Raw genomic sequence first — 12,658 nt, 5'->3', positions numbered from 1 at the left:
ATCTTCCTTATTTCAAATGGAATACCCTGTATATTATTTAATTTTTGGACTTCTCAGAAAATTTTATGATGAGTTTCATTAGATTTCCCTATACCTATTTTCAACTGTTTCTCAGATATCTTGATTTATTTGAAAATTTTTACATTTTTACCCCTATTTTTAACAGTGGGTTTTTACTCATTTTGAATTGGTGATAAACGCTCCTGCGGTAAACTGGAGCAGAGGACTAATAATTTCGAAGTCCATATTGACAACTAATTTATCTCATACAGGGTGTCCAAAATTCGATAACTGATTAGATTATATTCAAACTCAAAAAAGTCCATTTTTTCAAATGAGACACCCTATATTTTTTTCGATAGTTGGATGCAGAATTCAATTCTGTATCGATTTGCTATATCTTTCCCTATACCCATTTTCAACGGTTTTCTTTTTAATCCGTATATTTTACTTTAATTCAATTTTTGGCAGAATCGACAATATCGTTTGTATTTTTTAAAATAAAATAATTATGTTAAAGTAATGAAATTGAATGTAATTAGAACATACGAACAAAACAGGAACAAAATGAAAGTGAAAACGTATAAAATATAACATAACATAACAAAACAAACGTATAACAGTAACGGTAATTATTAACACTAGACGTTAGTGTATCGCTACCATAATAAAAAAAAATAAACACAATAATTACAAAAATTATTGTTCGAAGTTAACTTTTTTTATTATTGTATGGATAAACGTCTAGTATTAATAATTAATGCCTCACCGTTACTGTTGAAAATACGTTTGTTTTGTTTTGTTATGTTATATTTTATACGTTTTCACTTTTGTTTTGTTCCTGTTTTGTTCGTATGTTCTAATTTCATTCAATTTCTTTACTTTAACATAATTATTTTCTTTTAAAAAACACAAACGATATTGTCGATTCTGCCGAAAATTGAATTAAAGTAAAAAATACGGATTAACAAGAAAACCGTTGAAAATGGGTATAGGGAAAGTTATAGCAAATGGATGCAGAATTGAATTCTGCATCCAACTATCGAAAAATATACAGGGTGTCTCATTTGAAAAAATGAACTATTTTGAGTTTGAAAATAATCTAATCAGTTATCAAATTTTGGACAACCTCTATGCAATAAATTAATTGTCAATATGGATTTCGAAAATATTAGTCCTCTGCTTGAGTTTACCGCAGAAGCGTTTATCACCGATTCAAAATGAGTAAAAGACCGACTGTTAAAAATAGGGGTAAATCTGTAAACATTTTCAAATAAATCAAGATATCTGATAAACAGTTGAAAATAGGTATAGGGAAACCTAATAAAACTCATCATAAAATTTTTTTAGAAATCCAAAAATAAAATAATATACAGGATGTTCTATTTAAAATAAGGAAGTTAATGGCGACTTCCTTGTGAAGTGGTGTGACCTTGAAAATATTTTTAAATGAAAGGAAAGGTTAAATAATCCTAAGTCTCAAAATTTCAAACTTCTAAGTTTTTCCTAACCTCAAAAACTTCTAACGAACGGCTACGGTGAGAAACCCTGTATAACTAACTGAAATACTATAATCTTTATAAAATAACTATGTAACATCTTCGCGAATAAACTGTTTTAATAAGTGGCAACCTAGCATTTCTCTGTTTACATCTAGTTTGTATATCTTGGATCCTTTTGTTTTGCACAGGTCTTCATCGTGGACAAAATAAAGTATGCCCGAATTTTCTTCAACGGGAGTTTTTCGTTTTTTCAAACCCGCTACTTTAAGTAAATAAAAACGTTTAATAAGTTCATAGTCACTAGGTTCCTTAATATCTTTTTCTCTTGCATACTTAGCTTTTGCTATGACTTCATTACATTGCAAAAATGAAAAACGAGCACTAATACATTCCTGCGAGTGCCTAGTTTACCTAAATTTTTCACAGAAAATTTCTTCCATGGGGAAAATACCACACAGCACTTTTTACAACGATAAATAAACACTTATGCATAACCACAAAAAACAAACCGAATTTACGCCAGAGGTCTGTCAACGTTGCCAACGTTTAGCCCAATTTAATGTTATCCTTATATTGCCTATTATTCAACTTATCCCTAGGTATCCTTATATTTTACAACGTGTGGAAGTGAATCTTTCAAACTCACTGCTATCCTCCAGGGAACGATAGTGCACTAGTAAAAGTTGGTTTCAAAAAAAGCTGTTTAATAACTTTTACTGGCGTAGTCTTAGCAAATCAGTGAATGTGAGCTTCACTAGTAATTGTTAATAATCACTGATTTCCAACTTTTACTGTAACATAATATACTATATTCGTTCTATTCTTTTTGTTTTACCAATTTTTTTAAGAGATATACTCATTTAAAACACGTTTTTCTTTATTCTTAGTGTAAAGTATCAGAAAGAAACAAGAATGGCGATACGGCCCTGCACATATCCGCCGCGATGGGCCGCAGGAAACTGACCAGGATCCTGCTCGAAGCGGGTTGCGACAAGACCGTCAGGAACAAACAGGGTGAAACAGCCAGAGACATAGCTTTCAGAAAAGACTTAGGGGAGATTATCGATATTTTGGACGATAACAACACCAGGGAGGGAAGACGGAGTAAAAAGGACAAGGGAGGTAAAAGGAGGTCGAAGAGTAAGGTTAGGTTCGAGGGAAGACAGCCCAAAGAAGCAAAAGGTGAGTTTGTTATAATAATATTGCTCAATTTGTATTTTTTTTAATTAAAAATATGCTTTAAGAGTCCATTTTTTGACCAACTTCAAATTGAAGGTTACCGAGTCGATCGCTTTCAAATAAAAATATTACTTACATTTACTAGTATTTGGCATAAATCTATCAAATTTTTTCTTAAATAAATTTTAACTTACTTTTTGGCACCTGATTTAAGCAACCAAAGAAGTGATTTCCCGCTACACTCAGTGTATATTTATCCAGTTGTTTCCAAAAATATTTTAAAAAGCCTCCTAAAACATAAACGGATCGGATCACTCGATGATTAACCTGATTGATTTTTTATTATTGCTTGAATTTATTTTCGTTCAAGTTCAGCAATCCCTCTTCGTCATTTTAGACATTGTAACACGTGCGTAAAAGTCAACAGTTTGGTTCTGAATTAATGAGCTGAAATTTTATCTTTTTTTGAATTATTTTTGTAAGGAAAAAAGGGAAACGACATAAAAAATTATCTTTAATCGTCAGTAAAAGAATATTTTTTTAAAAGTTTTGACAATTTGACTACATTACAGTTGTTTATTTATTTTGCATGTTAAACTCTGTAAAAACATTTTATTATCAGAATAAAAACTAGGAAACTATTCGAAAAACGAATATTTCCAATAAAAATAAAAGTTATTGAAATGAACTAAAAAACAAACTATCGAGAAAAGATTTACCTAGTTGATAAAATGATTTTTAAATTACTTGCTCATGCTATGTTATAGGGCTTGTTTCTCTCTACAATTTCCTGTCTCACAATGTACCGTTTGTGTCCGGGAAGGGATCATAGTTTCATAGTTGTCGATTTTCGAAAGAAATCAGTACATGTATATTATTTCGTATATTTTTCATTTTATTGATTTTATGGAAAGCACTGTTCAATAAATGTTGTATCCTATATTATAGGGCTTGTTTCTCTCTACAATTTCCTGTCTCACAATATACCGTTTGAGTCGGGGAAGGGATCATAATTTCATAGTTGTCGATTTTCGAAAGAAATCAGTACATGTATATTATTTCGTATATTTTTCATTTTATTGATTTTATGGAAAGCACTGTTCATTAAAATGTTGTATCCTATGTTATAGGGCTTGTTTCTCTCTACAATTTCCTGTCTCACAATGTACCGTTTGTGTCTGGGAAGGGATCATAGTTTCATTGTTGTCGATTTTCGAAAGAAATCAGTACATGTATATCATTGTGCCAGTGAGTACCTAACTATAAATCAAGATTTTGATCAAATAATTCCTTAAATTCTCATAATCAATAGACTCTCTCTGACTTCTGATTAGCACACTTAATGAATGAAAAAAGCCCATTATAATATGGAAAGTCACTTTCTATCTGTGGTCGTATAAATCAATTCGAGATAATATTTCCCTTTCAATTTAAATTTAGAAACTTGACTGAAACCATGTCTTATGTCAACCGCGCTGTTTATCTATATTATAAGCTATAAAATCTTTTTTTTTTCAGTGGCTAATGCTTTATATCTGCCACAGGTTTATCTAAAATAGCAATTTGATTGCCACTCGATCGCGTAGCTGAGTTAATGTTGCGGCCAATAAGAATTATAAAAATTTAAGCGATGTTATTGGATGTTTCATTAAATTTATGGTTTAATATTTATTACGGGTACATTAAACGTAATGCTCGCGAGAATTGCTCTCATTAATTGCTTCGCTTCGCGATGGAGTGTGATTTTTCGCATCTTACATATACAGGGTCCTGCAAAAGTGCGTCGTATGGTAACATCAAACCTATGTTGGTATAGGTATGTTAAGTCATAATAAATCAATGTAAATTTGGTTAAGTTTGGAGAGTTTTTTTGACAATCTTGTAGTCTGATTGACCGAATGATTGATACCAGTCGATTTGACAGTTGTTGCCATTTGTTCTCTATATTTTTGTTTATGTTTTGATTCAAGTATTTCCTAAATATTTCAATATATCCTAGATTTTTGTTATCAAATTAACTTTTAGTTACGTAATTGAGGGCGCCATTTTTAAATTCATTGTTGCCAACCATGGAGATATTCGGCGCCAGGCTGACTGACTGGAATTTAAATTTCCCGCTGGGGATTCAGGTGGTAGCTCTGCTGCAAAAAAATGCCAAGTTACTACATTTATTTATTTATTTCCTGATATTGTCATTTGTTCTGACATTTCAGTTTTGGTTCTGTTTAGAACCTCTTTTAGTGCGAAGTGTACAATATAGCTTAATAGCCGTAAAAAAACTTATCGCAACTTTATTAGAATATTTTGAACGGGAAAGCGGTAGTAATGGCTCTTTATGTCCCTTAAGTGCTGTTAAGACGGTGAGTTTTGTTGATGTAAATAATAACTGTTTATATATTTATAATTAATTTATTTTTGTTTTCTAAAATAGTTTGATTAAAAGAAAATATGTAAAAGTGAGCAACGTTGTGCCGGTCAAGCTTAATCACGTGACTCAAAGTTTATTTGATATGGACGTATGGTATTTCTTTAGTCTATCGTAGGCGTATCATACTCGAACCCGTCCTATTCTCAGAATTAACTCATTGGAACAAAATTTCACCTGAAACTAAACCCGAGATAAATAATTAAGAAAGAATACTAATACTGTGAGGAAAAAAACTGGCCCCGACCAATTAAATATCGAATAGAGTTGTCGGACATAAAAATTATCTGCCGGTACCACTCGAAAATCCGTCTTCCTTATGGCGCACACCGGCCGCACTCAATTTGAATAACCTGTATCGCTGATGGTACTCCAAACGGGCCGAACTGAGTGGTTCTCTTGGCTCTAATGTCTTTTAAGACAAAGAGAGCTTAGTACCGGTGCCGGGTTAAGTTGGGGTACTCAGCCAGTGGCGTTGCGTGAACCATTTATAAAGCCACAATAGGTATTCCGAAAAATATGAATAAAATGTGTCCAACGAGTTAGAGAATATTTCTACAGGGGATATCCAAAAAATGATAGGAAATACAATGTGTCTGCGAATTAAAATGACAGACAACTGCCACTCTGATGTTTTATATACTTCCCGGTACAAAATTCCGCTTGTTTCATGTTTCATAATTTTTTAGTTTTAAACCCGATTTTTATGATTATGGTATCAGTTTGAAGATACATTTACTGGCATTATTTTTTTATTATTTTAATGGCTTATATTCTTCGGTTAGTTAAATAAATAAATAAATAAATAAATGCCTTTATTGTCAAAAAATTTTACAATTTGTAGACAAAGGTAAAGTAAACAAACAAAGTAAACAAATAAGGTACACAAACAAACAAACAAAAGATAATACAAAACATTATACAAATAATATTCTCAGTCTTATTGTTTAAAATAAACATTTATATAAATGTTTACAATGTCAAAGAATAAAAAAAAATAAAAATAATATTCAAAAATATTTAGTTAGTTTATAGTAAATATCAATGACCTCTGAATAAATTTATTTCGGTGTCATTGGTAAATATAGCAATAGCAAACATTAGACCAGTGTTTACAAGATCAAATTCGATTTTCAAAATATAATTCATTTACAGCGTAGAAAGCCTTGTCTAGTAAATAAGAGTTCAATGCTTTGCGAAATGAAGAAAATGAGGTTATGGATTTGATTTCAAATGGCAGGTGATTGTGCATTTTTTCGAGTTGTATAATATTGAACTTTTAACTAACTCTGAGCGTGGGGTAGGTAGATAAAGATCTTGCTCCGCGTTCCTGAGTGGATAAGTGTGAGATGGCCTTTCTTGAGAACCTGATACATGCTTACGTATTAGGCAAACGGATTCAAATATAAATAAGGAAGGAAGAGTTAATATTTTTAATTTTTTAAAAAAGTCCTGGCAATGAGTTCTGCTGTTTAGTCCCAGTAAATATCGAACAGCTCTCTTCTGGAGCCTGAAAATGCGGTCAAATTGAGTCGCACAACACGTACCCCAGAATGGAAAGGCATACCTGAGGTGCGACTCAAAAAGTGTATAATAAACGGTTCTAGCCACTGACAAGTTAAGCTCCTTAGAAACAGATCTTAATGCAAAACAGGCAGAGCTCAATTTTTTCGATAAAGCCTCGATATGCATGTCCCATTTCAGAGAATTGTCCACAACAAGCCCTAAGAATTTTACAGATTTTACGACGTTAATGGTGGTGTTGTTAAGTACAAAAGGCTGCAGCGAGTTTTTATACGACAAAGCTTTAGTTTTAGAAATGTTGAGACTCAGGAGGTTCGAATCGCACCAAGATTTAATGGTGATTAAGTCATTTGATATAATCCTATGAAGTGCCGTGACGTCCTTGTTGCTCCAAGTGGAGCTAGTGTCGTCGGCAAAAAGACATAATTTGCCACTGATGTTTATGTTAGCAATGTCGTTAATAAAAAGAAGAAACAAAATGGGGCCTAGTACTGAGCCTTGTGGTACTCCACATTCTATTGGCTTGCTAGAAGACAACGTGGTATCCACCCTCACAAGTTGACTTCTGTTGCTCAGTTACGACTTGAACCATTCGAGAGATGTTTCCCTGAACCCATAGTGCTGCAGTTTATTATTAGTTGGGTTTATACCTAGGTAAATCAAAACGTTGTTTTTTGCAATAAATTCAAAACACCCTGTGGAAAAAATGAGACGGGCATTTTGGATAAAAAAACACTTTTCTATAGTCCTAGATGTATTTCTAACCTTTTATTTTTTGAATTATCCCATTATCTCTAGTCTTTTATGAGCTACACATTTTTAAGTAAAATATTGATTTCAGAGATTCTTTTATCGTGCAATAACAGCTCAATATTGAGCAATAACAGCTCGACATCGAGCAATAACAGCTCGATGTCTTCGTCGTATCGAATTAATAAGGGTAGTTATTTTTTCTTGATCTATAGCTTGATGTTATGTATATATTTTATGATTTAAGATTACCAAGAAACTGCCAAGAAAAATGTAAAATTTTCAATAATACACTTTGAAAATGGCGTGTTTCTGGGGTCATCATCCTATCCTACCACGCTGTATATTCGCATTAATCGGAGAGCAATAAATGCTATTTTACCCTTAAAGCGAGTCGCCTCTGTCTTTAATATATTTTTTTAGTTACCGTTGACCAACTTTACGAAAGTGATTATCCAAATGGCCTGTTGGAAATACGATTTCTGGCGTGGAACTGATGAGATGAAACCATTTTTTTTTTGATTCTGTATAATTAGATATTAAGAAAACGAGCAGTCATTTGTTTGGGTTTCTTCAGCGATATTAATAAGCAGGCTCTGAACATATTAATATAACCACTGTAATTTATAAGCAATACTTTTTACCTTAGATTTTTTCTAGTGTATCAATTTTTTGTCTTGCTTTTTTCTAATCTCACAAATGTTCGGTTCTATTTTTAACGCTACTGAAATTTAGTAAAGTTAAATAGGATCATAGGTAATAAGACTTACTAAAACCTGTATAACAATTATTACAGTAAATTTTTAATAAAACCACTTCATGCATGACTCTTTTTTGTTTGGTTTGGTTTGGTTTGGTTTCGCAGTATAGATTATATTATAGTTATATCGATCGCCATTTCCAAGCTAACTGGACGCCGTTTTTCTTTCGATCATGCTGTATTAGTACATATTAACCAGACAGATTACATAATAATTCGAAAATAATTTCCCCGGATTATTATACGTTTCGTAATATGTAAATATATGCATGCAATTCATTATCTACATGCATTATGACAACGTAATGTCCTGTTAATTATAGTTTCAATACAAAACGACACAAAAAACTCTCGAAAAAGAACCAGCGAAAATTATAGTTATTAAATAGCTTTTAGTTTCTTATCTGCTGGACGCGTTCTTTCAGCTATATAAGCTCTTCAGAGACTCGCATCCATTTCTTAAAACAAATTAAACGTACGCTCTGTTTGGCATTCCAATTTTGTTATGTCCACACACACACTCAAAAGGTTTTTTGTTTTCGTTTTTTAAAGGCTGGTGAGCGTTCAGTTTGAATATTAAATTAGAGACACATAAATAAACGTTAAACAGCCGCATAGGTGCTAATTGGTAAAATTAAACATGAAAAAAAGTCAGGTCTTAGATCATGTAACAAGTAGACACTGTCTTACGTCGATGGACGTTTTGTAGCCAACATAAATAATGAGTTAAATCTTTGAATAAGAAGACTAAGGAAGGAGCATAATGCTATCGATGTATTCAGGTAAAGTTGGCGGAAAAAGGACTCTAGGGTGGGGATCCTTGACAGTTCTGTTTGACGATTCATTTGACACATTTGAATTTGATTTGAAATTTTGTGGATTTGTCAGTCTTTACGGTGCTTATTTTATGTTATTTATTATTTATTCTACTACTGATAGTTGTATAACGGTAGATGGAAATTGTGGTAGAACTTAAATTAACAGTGACACTATCGCGATTTATCGAAAAAGACTCTAAAATAGTTGGTTGTGTAGCGTGCGGTAGATCTCGGCAAAAATCGAGTGAAATAATGGAACAACTTTTCTCTAGTAAGTGATTATATAACATACATACGTGTAGTAAACCGATCATTTATAAAATTCACTTAAATTAAGTAATTATATATTTTTTCTTGCATTTTTGCTTTTATTTACTACTTGTCAAAGATTAGATGTCAAAGAATTTAGATACGTCAATTTGACTTACCTGCTTCAGTAGCGTATCGGATGTTTGTGTTAATAAATAATTACTAAAACTTATCTATTTTTATTATAATAATATGTTTTTATAACAATTTTAATAACTACCAACATTTATTCACAACGTAAAATAATAAAAAAAATATTGAGTCTACTCCACGTCTACCCTACATTACGTTTTACATTTTTTAAATAAAATTAGAACGGCACTGATAAACCGGAATTTAAATCGGCCATATTTGAGACCTATCGCGGTGGAACTAATATTTTTGATATGCTCCTTCCTTAGTCTTCCTATTCAAAGGAGTTAAATAGATAAGCAAAATTTAAACAAATCGTATTTTTGATGTGACCACAGACTTAATATACCTAATTAATCATTCTATATCTCAAAGACAAATACATAGTCCAGGAGGTAGTGAAGAATTTTAGTACTTATTTTTCCAGTCAGCCAACACCGATATAATTATTCGGTATCTTATTCTAAGCGAATTTCATATACAGGGTGTTTTAAAAAACATGTGCCATCTGGTGGGGAGATTCCTCATGTAAAAATGAGATTTATTTTTCATATCAACATATAGGTTCGATTCTGCTTTGTTTCGTAGCTACAGGGTGTTAAAATCTTAAAATTTTTTCGATTTATTATAATTTTCTTCCAAGTATATTATATTAATTTGCCTTGATCCAAGTCTATTGGATTAACTTGCAAAAGTTTTAAACCTTACTCATCGATTCCTCATCAAAAAATATGAAAAAAAAGTTCCTATAAACATGGGTATGAAAATGCATAATTTTAGAGTTACAGGATGTTAAAGCTTTTCAAAATTAGTTTTTTTATTATAATTATCTTAAATACCATTATTTTTTTATTTGAAATTGCTGTAGGTTGGACTAATAGTAATAATACTGACTTAATAATAAATTAGGTAAAATATACAATTTATTAATTTTATTTTTATTTTATTAATTGTGATTAATAAAATTGCGTTTATCTTATCAAGGAGGCCGAATTCGACGAAATATGAAGAGATAACTTTTAATTGGCATTAAACGGCATATATAATTTTTCCCACGAGAGATGGCACATGTTTTTTGAAACACCCTGTATACAGGGTGTCCCAGAAATAAGTGCAAGTATTTTAAGGGGTGGTAGATCTCGATAAAAGAAACATATTTTCTCTTTATTGTTTTTGAAATAAATCCAAAATAACGGAGTAATTTTACTTTGAAAATTTCCAAAAAAAAAATGATTTTTTGCTGAAATTTTGAGAACCAATGGATCTTTTCGGGATTTTCTTTTTTGTAAATTTAATCTAATACCTATGTTGCCATATTATCAAGAAATTATGTTTTTTTTAACTAAAAACTAAAAAAAATGTCCAAAAAAAAATTCAAAAAAACATTTCGAATTTTCAAAAAAAATTATCGCGAAAAAAACCTCATAGGCGTGTTTTTGTGGTTGAACTATATATACTACCAGTTAAAATACTTGCACTTCTGGGACACCCTGTATTTACCTACTGGGAAAACAAGTACAAAAAAATTTCACTGCCTCCTGGACCATAGACTTAAAATTTAGAACACATATTCATAGGAATTTTTTTATCTTAGAAAAAATTAATTTGAATACTAAATGACATTCTTCTTCTCGTGTGACAGTTCGGTAGGCCGAAGACATTTTTCGAGGAACGTTTATAATTACGCAAATAAATCAGCGTGCTCACGCACACGAAAACAAATCGACTTTAATCTAATTTGTTTGCTGTCAGGACCGGAACATCTTGTACGTGTAGAATATCGAATATCAGGCAGGTTTAATCGATGAATTTATAGGTCTCGATCGCAATAAATAATAAATCTTGTCTCGCACAGCATCAGCAGGACAACCGCGGTTCTGCGTAGAGATACAGTCGCTTCATTTGCAGTTGTTAGTCGCAGATTAGCTTTGAATAAAAATATTTAGGAAGGAGTATAATGCTATAGTTTGTCCAACAACAAAAAAAAAGAACTATTTCTTACTTTTAAGTTCAAGCTTCAAGAAACTTTCCGCATTTATTATTATATTTAGCAATATAACTTATGTACAAATACAAATTTGTAATGTTCCGCAGGTATAAATAAAACAATATAAATAAAACAAACTATTTTATTAATAATAACACTTAACCAAATTTTATACCTCACAGGTTGATTAATTAATTTTAATCTTAATTTTTTTAAACCAGTACCTTTTGACATTATTTTTCTGCAGTACTAAAATCCATTATTTACCTATCGTGTGATGTCGATATTTTACAGCTACTCCAGTTTTTTGTATATGTTTAGTACGATCCTTGTACCATAAATACGAGATGCACTTATCTACGACGAGATGGTATACAAACGTATATTTTCTTTTTGTTGTTCCAAAAATACCTAACTTCTCCATTTTCTATAGGATCTTATGACAAAATAAGATTCGACTTACGTCGTTTCGACTTAAGGCGCTATTTTGAAGAACCTAACCTGCCGTAAGTACGAGGACTGCCTGTATTTCGAATTTTTTTAAAAAATCATACAGGGTGTTCCAAAAAGTTGGGTAATTTCTTAACTACGATTCTGCTTAAACTGCTTGACGTAAAAAACTGATTTTTGGCAAACAGATTTTTCGAAAGTCAAATTCCCACGAGATGAAACTACCCCTCAGGTTTTTTCAAATTTATACAGTTTTTTTCACAATATTTTGAAGTAATTCACTTGTCACTCAAATTATAATAATTTTCTGCTATGCGTTCCAATTGTACCAACTTATTTCTTTGTGTAATAAAATAAACTACTTTGAAAACAAAATGACAGACACATGTATCACTGTCAAGGATCTTGTCGTTGGACAAACTACGGTGATTGTCTTCTCACCTACAATCATTATTTTATGTTTTTGACATAGGAAATATCTCAAGCGCAACAAGAAACTATTTCTGAAGCTACTTTCTAAAGTTTACAATAATATCACAGTAATTCAAGTGTCTGTCAAGTGACAATGTCTGCCCAGATCTTTGAATAAGAAGACTAAGGAAGGAGTATATCAAAAATCTTAGGTCCACCACGATGGGCCTCAAATATGGCCGACTTAAATTCCGGTTTATCAGTGTCGTTCTAATTTTATTTAAAAAATGTAAAACTATGATGTAGGGTAAACGTGAGGTAGACTCTATATTTTTTTTTATTTTACGTTGTGAATAAATGTTGGTAGTTATTAAAATTGTTATAAAAATATATAATTCTAATAAAAATAGA

The 12,658-nt window shown here is 31.5% G+C and overlaps 1 protein-coding gene across 1 annotated transcript in view; it reads left to right on the top strand.

The window, feature by feature from the left end:
• Positions 1-12,658, top strand: part of LOC115884380 (ankyrin repeat domain-containing protein 6) — a 131,687-nt gene that overhangs the window by 100,239 nt on the left and 18,790 nt on the right. The window contains exon 4 of the mRNA XM_030902939.1: positions 2,390-2,684. Coding sequence (XP_030758799.1) covers positions 2,390-2,684 — 295 coding nt within the window. The remainder of the gene's footprint in view (positions 1-2,389; positions 2,685-12,658) is intronic.

This window comes from Sitophilus oryzae, unplaced genomic scaffold (genome assembly GCF_002938485.1).
Source record: "Sitophilus oryzae breed Bouriz unplaced genomic scaffold, Soryzae_2.0 scaffold_227_pilon_pilon, whole genome shotgun sequence".
Taxonomy (NCBI): domain Eukaryota; kingdom Metazoa; phylum Arthropoda; class Insecta; order Coleoptera; family Curculionidae; genus Sitophilus; species Sitophilus oryzae.
This window is presented reverse-complemented; position numbering and strand designations above follow the sequence as displayed.